The sequence below is a fragment of the Phytophthora infestans genome, genomic scaffold (genome assembly GCF_000142945.1).
Source record: "Phytophthora infestans T30-4 supercont1.21 genomic scaffold, whole genome shotgun sequence".
In the NCBI taxonomy this organism is placed as follows: domain Eukaryota; phylum Oomycota; class Peronosporomycetes; order Peronosporales; family Peronosporaceae; genus Phytophthora; species Phytophthora infestans.
The window spans coordinates 610,396-618,023 of NW_003303738.1; the positions used below are offsets into that span (position 1 = coordinate 610,396).

Consider the following 7,628-nt stretch of genomic DNA (forward strand, 5'->3'; position numbering starts at 1 on the left):
GTCAGACGCATACCCCCCCCCCTCATAGTGCTTGGTCAGTATGGTGAAGGTTAAGCTCCTCGGCGCCCCTTTCCAAGATTGCGATGATGATGGGGAAATTATGGGAGCGGCTCGCGTCGCGTCGAACCACATCCTTCAGGAGCATGCGGATCTGTGGATAGTCCATTGGGAAATTGGGGAGAAACTATCGAGCACATTTTTTTTCTTGGCTCTGCAAGAGAACATCCGCACAGTAGCAGATGTTCAGACGTATGATTTGATTGAAGTTATTGCTGTATCGTATACACGTGCAGTCATAGCATAGCTCAGGTTTCACAGTTTGTCCTCGACAAGGCGAGCCGCTGAGGGACGAAGAGATTGTTACGTGCCCAGTGGCAAAAGTACAATACAAGTGTGTCGTGTGGAACGAGGTAAATCTACACCAATTTCATGAATTATATAACTTAACTGTTTTATAGTTTAAACTAACGTTACTGAAGTGGCCGTAGTCCAGCATATCCCCATGTCCGTGCTGGTGTGAACACGTCTTGGAATGTCTGGGCCTCTTGATCAATATCTAATGCCGAAGCTGGTGCCTGGTAAATGTTGAAAAAGGAGAAAATTGAATTAAACGAAGGCAGATCAGTGTTACCGTCCACAGCATCAGTGTCTCGGCCCCACGCCCGTGGTGGAGTCGCTGGGTGATTTCTATCGATTCGTTCACTGAGAACGGGGTCGCGAGCTGTGCCGGATACACCCTGATTTGCACGATGGCTCCTGCGAGGGCGACGACGTGAAGAAGTTTGAATCGTTGCTGGTTCTGCTATTCGAGGAGTAAGTGATGTTTCATCAAACCTTCTAATTCGCCAGTGTGGATCGAAATGATCGGGATTGAGCCGCAAAACACCATTTGATTCAATAATTTTCATCAGTTCGTGTATACACGGCCTACCGTGTACAGTTCGAAATGCACCAGTACACAAGGTTCGAGTTTGTCTTCTGTTGACAATTGTAGATGCTTCTCTCCACAGCTTTTCAGTTTCGTTCAAAGCCCAAATAGTGATAATGCGAACAACTGCAGCGTACCGGTGGTCCTGCAGCCTGTGCGGCGTTATCGTCGCGTTTCTCTCGCTCAATAGGCTTAAGGCCCTTGTTGAGGAGATCCACCATGGTAACAATTTATGAAAAACTGTGTATAAATCACCTCGGCACGTTTGCAACCAGCGTTTACACTTGGCGTGGGTGCCTTCAACTGTCGATGTATCTTGATACCCAAAGTGTGCGTACCGATTAGTCCAACAACGAACCATTTTTGTCTTGTACTTCCACCAATGTTGATCAAGGTACGCAGACACAATTGCGCTTTTCTTTTTAAGAATAACCCGGGCTTCCTCAAACGCAGCTTCGGTCTCAGAAATCACAGCTTCATAGTAGGTCATCATAAAGGAGTCTGTCTCCCATGTGTTAACGAACTTATCTTGACCAGGAGCTGCCTGCTCAACTTCAATTTGACCTAGAACTTGGCGGGTTTTGCTGAGCACATTCCGATTCATGTGCCATCTACATATCATAGTAGACACCGCTGGAAACACACGACGTAAAGCATTCAAAGAAGCGAGATCACGATCCGATAAAATCACTCGAGGTTGAACAGCACCGGCTTCTTCCATATATTCCACAAGGGTGTTGAACGCCCAAACGAAGTCATCTTCGGTTTGTCCTGGTAGCCAACACTGGGCCACCGGAAGTACAGTGTTAAAACCCGTCATTGCGATGATATTTAAGAGGGGAATGTTGTATCTCGTTGTCTTGTAGGTGCAATCAACGACGAGGACGTCGGAGTGTTGTCTGTAAAACTCTGTAGTCGACGGATGAGACCAAAAGAGGTATCGGAGTTGATTTGTTTCGGCGTCAACAGCATGCCTGAAGAAAAAACCAAGCTCTCTCATGTCTGAAAAGAGAGCTTCTATTGGGGTTTGCGTGGCGAGTGCTTCTTGACGAGCTGCATGCCTAGCGTTAGCTAGGTCCTTGGGAATGACCATAGCATCCGCATCAATGGACAGGATACTAGCATACACATTTGCGACCTGAACTCCTGCTGCGGTCTGAGCTCTGACAAAAGCCTGCATTGTTGGTACAGGAGCTTGCGTTATTTCCGATACGGCTCGCTGGCGGTGAGATGCGTGTACGCGCACATCGTTTGAAGCTGGGTGGTTATGGCGCGAGCTGCCGTGCTTTAAATGAACGATTGCCCACTCTCCTTCAGGAACGTCTTTCTTTACTGCCACGAGCTTGATCTTCATGGGGCACCCAATACGTTTGGAGCCGCGCATTGTTCGAATTCGATCACTATCCCTTAAGTTGCCCGTGTTCTTGGGCTTACCGGCGCGGTCGCACTCGAAATACCGAGCATAGATGACTTTAGCTCTATCACGAAGGTATGAGGCGGTGCGTTTGGAGACATTAAAGGAGTTGGCCTTCGTCCATGCGTGAAGCGCACCTTCAGCAGCCTGATAGCTTGGGTATACACACTCCGGAGGAGGAGGAATAGTGAAGAATGCCTGCTGTGCCCCTGGTTGGTTTTGCATTGGTGTGACGGAGATAATTCTACAATGATTGAAAAAGTGATAGCGTACGTTGTCTGCTAGCATACCTTCAAGATCTTACCTCGTAGGAATAATGTAACGGAAACTTGTTGCCCAGACCTGAAGAAGATGTTTATCATGTGGAAGCATGGGTTTAATTTAGGATTTTTGTATTCCTCTTCAAAAACTTTTTTTCTGCCATTCTTTGCAGTTTCTGGCATAGTTTTGCAGTTTTCTGGTATAAAATAGCAGTGATTTAAATTGGTATCATTTTTTTGTGTTGCAGTTTCTGTTAAATATTAAATATAAGAGTGAAAGCATGGGACGATGCAATTTATGAGAAAATATTTTTTATTTATGAGCTAAAAGTTTAAGTTTTCTTTCTCATTTGAGAAGAAAGATGTCACGAGCGAAGCCGAAGACAAGATGCCGTGAGTGCAAGAAAAATCTATCGTCGCCTACTGCGCTTAAGAGGCACCTGAAGAAGAAGTTTTCTTGCAGTAAAACTGCAGTACGACGGAGACGTGAGGAGCGACGGCTTAAGAAAAACGAGAAAGAACGTGTCCGGTATTACAGGAAGCAGCACCGGGATGTCCCTCAACGGAGCGAGCCGGCAGATCCCCCAGTTCAACGTAGACACACTTCTCGACCGATGGTCCTGAACTTCTACTATTACACCAACGAAAGATCCCTCCAACACGGACGTCTCATTTGTCTAGACGTCATCTACAAAATGACAATTCCAGGTGTAACTTCAATCAAATCATACGTCTGAACATCTGCTACTGTGCGGATGTTCTCTTGCAGAGCCAAGAAAAAAAATGTGCTCGATAGTTTCTCCCGGAAATTGAGTTCATCGGCAACTAAGAAGTAGCGTATGCCGCACAATTTAGAATGAATGTCGAGCAGCACACGGGTCCGCAGGAGCCTAAGCCTGCGTGGGCACCATCGATGACGAACTCTGATATCGCGTGAAGCTGCTCGTTTGGGGGGGGGGTCGACCTGTCAGCACCGTCCGCTTAACCTCGCTCATTGTTTCGAGTATTCGAAGGCTCGCGCGTACGCACGGAAAGATGAATCAGTGACGGCGTGCTCGCGGCGATATGATGCCAGGGTATGGTCAAGGCTGTCGATGTTCGCTGGTGGTGGATCTTCCCTCTTTCCAGATGCGAGAATGCCGAACAGCGGCGTATATGGCGCATTTCCATTGTCGTGACCTTGTGTCGGTCGCCGTGTTCACGCTGCCGAGAAGGTTCGAGGCCGAGACCCGTATCTCAAACTGCAAATCCCATATACCCAAGAGGCGGACGAGGAGCTGGGCGCCCGGGCTGCGCGTTGCCAATTTCGCCTGCCAAGAGATGGCTGAGGTGTTATCTATGCGGAAATGGACGTGGATGGAGCGGGTGGCGTTGTAGTTGGCTTCATGTGTAGACGGCAAACGCGCATAGGGGATTTTCGCAGTAGTTGATGTCGAAGTGGTTGGCTTGAACGTCTTTGAAATCGTTGATCAGTCGTAGCTCCCTCAGTTGGGGCTGGTACGTGAGAGAGGCCCGACACATTGAATCGAGAGCTCCTCGTCTGAGGCGTGTGTATACACGGTTCTGTCGGGTTCGGGGAGTGCGTTAAAATATTCAAGGGAGATTCCACTAAGAGCCGGATCTTGTACCACCATATGAGATCCTCGCGCATCCCGCCTAATTTGCACAGGCGGGAAAAGCGTGATTGACGAATCTTTCACTCGCATGGGAACGCCTGATCCAAGCGGACGCAAGTGGCGACGTGGCGCGGCAATCCCTGAAGAGAGCGGATCGCGCTTCGCAAAAAGCTAGCTGCTTGAAGCGCATCACTGATGAAATTTTGGGTGTGGACATTTCGGCGGTTGGCGTCACGACAGTGGCTGCTTTTGTCTCAAATTTAAGATCGAGTACTTTCCGGTGCGTGTTCCAAGATGTGAAGTTTTCCTCGCTCACCGCGGTGGGCCCCATGACTGCTGTCATGGACGTCTGCGGCAACGTTTACGTGATCGTCGATCCAGTGGAAGCTATAGAGTACCCTGGGGGGGGGGCAAGTCGGAGCTGCTGCCATCAATGAATGCTAATGTTTTTCAGAGAATGGCCGTACGTACCGGCCGATTCCGCCAAAGCTGACCTGGAAGCAGTTAGAAATTTAAATCCAGCTTCGGTGGAGAAATCAATATTCCTTCAGATCATATTTTTCTTTTTAAAGTCTCGTAAATAATGACCTGGACAATAAGCTGAAAACATGGTTGGCCAACTATGACACCCTGGCTCGCTGATTCTCAACCCGCAAGCTTTGGGTTTGACGAGAATCGTTGACCCACTAGAGAAAGCGCACTAGCTTCGCGAGGGTTAGCAGCAGAAGCTCCTTGTTCCATCCACCCCAGGCTGTCTGACAGCCCGTCTCACAGGTCACAGCACCGCGTGGCTTTGGCAACGGTGTTTATCGTCATGAATTGGCTCCATGTTAGCCCACTACCGATATTGACGTGAATGTGTCTGTGATGGTGCCACGACCATCAAGTGTCGGCCACAGATTTGACGCTGTGGGCTGCTGTGGGTGCTGTAATAACCGGGGACTCAGAAGATATGCCTGCACCGGAGAAAAGTAAGTTTGCCAGTGCCATATCAAGTGTCTTGCTGGCAGCGAATGAGGGCAGCGACAGTGTTGGGTGGGGCCACTTGGATAAAGAGAGCAGAAGCGCACTAGATGGCGGGTTTAGTGAAGGCGATGAAGAAGTCGATGAGTTAGCAGATCTTTACACTAATGCTACACATGGCGGCTCGCTAAAAGGTACCGTGAACGACGGCACATCGAAACAATCTCTTCAAGCAAAGTAAAAAAGAGTTTCGCCAGTCTGCTCGCGTGGATCCTGCAACATTCGACTACCTTCTTGACCTGTTGTGGACGACCCGATCTTTTAAGACGATAGTGAAAACACGCAGGCAGACATTTGCGGAACATATGGAAATGAGAATACCTGTGGATAAATTGCTCGCTTGTACGGGTTCGGAGCTGGGACTAAATCCGAGTTATTTCAGCGCGTTCAGAAATATCTACTTATCATAACTACTCCAGCTTCGTAGCGTGGTCTTCCACCCCAAAGAGAGCAGTCTCTTCGGAATTTGATAGTGCGCGATGTGGCCTAAGTGGTGATATTGGATTTGTCGATGGAGCTTGCGTAAACGTTTTAAAGAAGACCCACGTTGGTGGTAATTTTTTCTTCATACCAAAGGGGCTTTGGGGATCTTCTGCGATGAAGATCAACACACCCTGTATGCACACACGAGCTGACCAGGGTCGTGCGATGACTTCTTAGCGTTTTCTCGCACTCAAGTTAGCAAGAATCCAGAACAATTTTCTTCCATCGGTGAATATATAATGGATGACTTGTCAGAGCGGTTTTTAACACCATAACATAAAATCAACGACCTCCGACAACCCCCGACCTGTACATAAATGGCGGCACATCTAAGTCAGTAACTCTTAAAATAAATATATTAAGTTTTCTTTTTTAACTGTGGGCCACATTGAAAATGTATTTACAAACAAAAAGGAGGGGGCGGTCTCGGGGCGGTAGCACAGCGGTGGCAGGGTGGTCTCAGCGCGGTGGCAGTGCGGCGGCAGAGCGATGGCAGTGCGGCAGTGCGGTGGCGGTGGCAGGGCGGTCTCAGTGCGGTGGAAGGGCGATGGCAGTGCGGCAAGGCGGTGGCGGTGGAAGGGCGGCGGCAGGGCGCGGTGGCAGGATGGTGGCAAGGCGGTGCACAGAAGGCGGTGCACAGTAGGTGGTAGCAGTGCGGTGCACAGGAGGCAGCGAGCCGGAGTGCTTAAGAATTAATAATGCAATACATGTACATTTAATTGACGCTTGCTACATATTGCACTACGTAATACGAAAATATTGGATTACCACGCAGGGGTTGTTGCATGTATTGCTCCTAATGGCAAGCAAGCTCCCTGCGGCGCTGCTTCCCACCTCTTCTAACCTTACTACTAGTACCATGATAAGTCTAAGATTTATAATTAGTGTGTGGTAATGATTGAACTGGTCGGAGAAGTCGGAGAAATGACTTTATGCATATGATATGCCTACATATTAAAATTTGTAAGAGCATATCCATACTTCCCGAGTCCTCTCCGGCGGACCCAGCTCCAACGAGGTTCAACCTAACCCTTAGCCTTTGGATTGGCCAAATCATTTTGTCAAGACCGTACGATTGGCTGTCTAGTAAATAAAAATGGATGATTGGTGATTAATGCCAATACTAAAGTTAAGTAGGGTCGGAGAATTGATGATATTCATCCATATATGATGCCTCCGACCACACAACCCGACAATGCGTGGTTCAATACGATGTTGCCAAGCGCACGAGTAGTAAACGATAATTGTATGGGGAACCAAAGAATCAGTGGGCTTCTTTATACGATATATGGACGCAGATTAAGGACGCAAAAGACTTTGACAAAATCAACAAGCAAGTATTTCTACGTGTGCTGCGTTACAACGCCACGCTTCAAACGAAGGACTCGTGGATATATGTGATTTCCCCGCCGCTGAAGGTGACAGTGACGATGAAAATGACGATGGGTGCTACATCGACACACCGCCAGAATCCTTAAAATACTCCAAGCAAACGAAATATGATACACCATTTATTAAGGAGTATACAGCGCTAATTCTGGGTATTCCGGATGCCAACACTTCAGAAACAATAAAACGCAAGGGTCATTTCACGCCATAGTACTGCTGTTGTTTGTTGGAGTCGGATCAGGAAAGAATGCTGGAGCAACCATCTGCACTTCTTCGAATTAAAGTACTCCCTGACGCTAAAATGTGTACCTGTTAGCTAACCGCTAGCTAGTGTCTCGAAAATTAAGCTAACATGTTAGTAGCACTTAAGACGCCGATTCCGCCTGTTTAAGTACCTACTTGTCTTGATAATACGTTTTTCCTGTCATAAGGTCCAAATTTAGCGACATTTCAAGCAAAACAAAGTTCCCATTCGTAGACTTTATCGGACTTAATTGCCTGGCTAGCCCTTAGAT

The 7,628-nt window shown here is 48.0% G+C and overlaps 1 protein-coding gene across 1 annotated transcript; it reads left to right on the top strand.

Moving 5' to 3' along the window:
* Positions 1-6,213: 6,213 nt before the first annotated feature.
* PITG_11859 (uncharacterized protein) lies at positions 6,214-7,202 on the top strand (the record flags this gene model as incomplete). Its single annotated transcript, XM_002901299.1, has 2 exons — positions 6,214-6,363; positions 7,023-7,202. The coding sequence occupies 2 exons, from the start codon at positions 6,214-6,216 to the stop codon at positions 7,200-7,202; spliced, it is 330 nt and encodes a 109-aa protein (XP_002901345.1).
* Between the last annotated feature and the right edge of the window lie 426 nt (positions 7,203-7,628).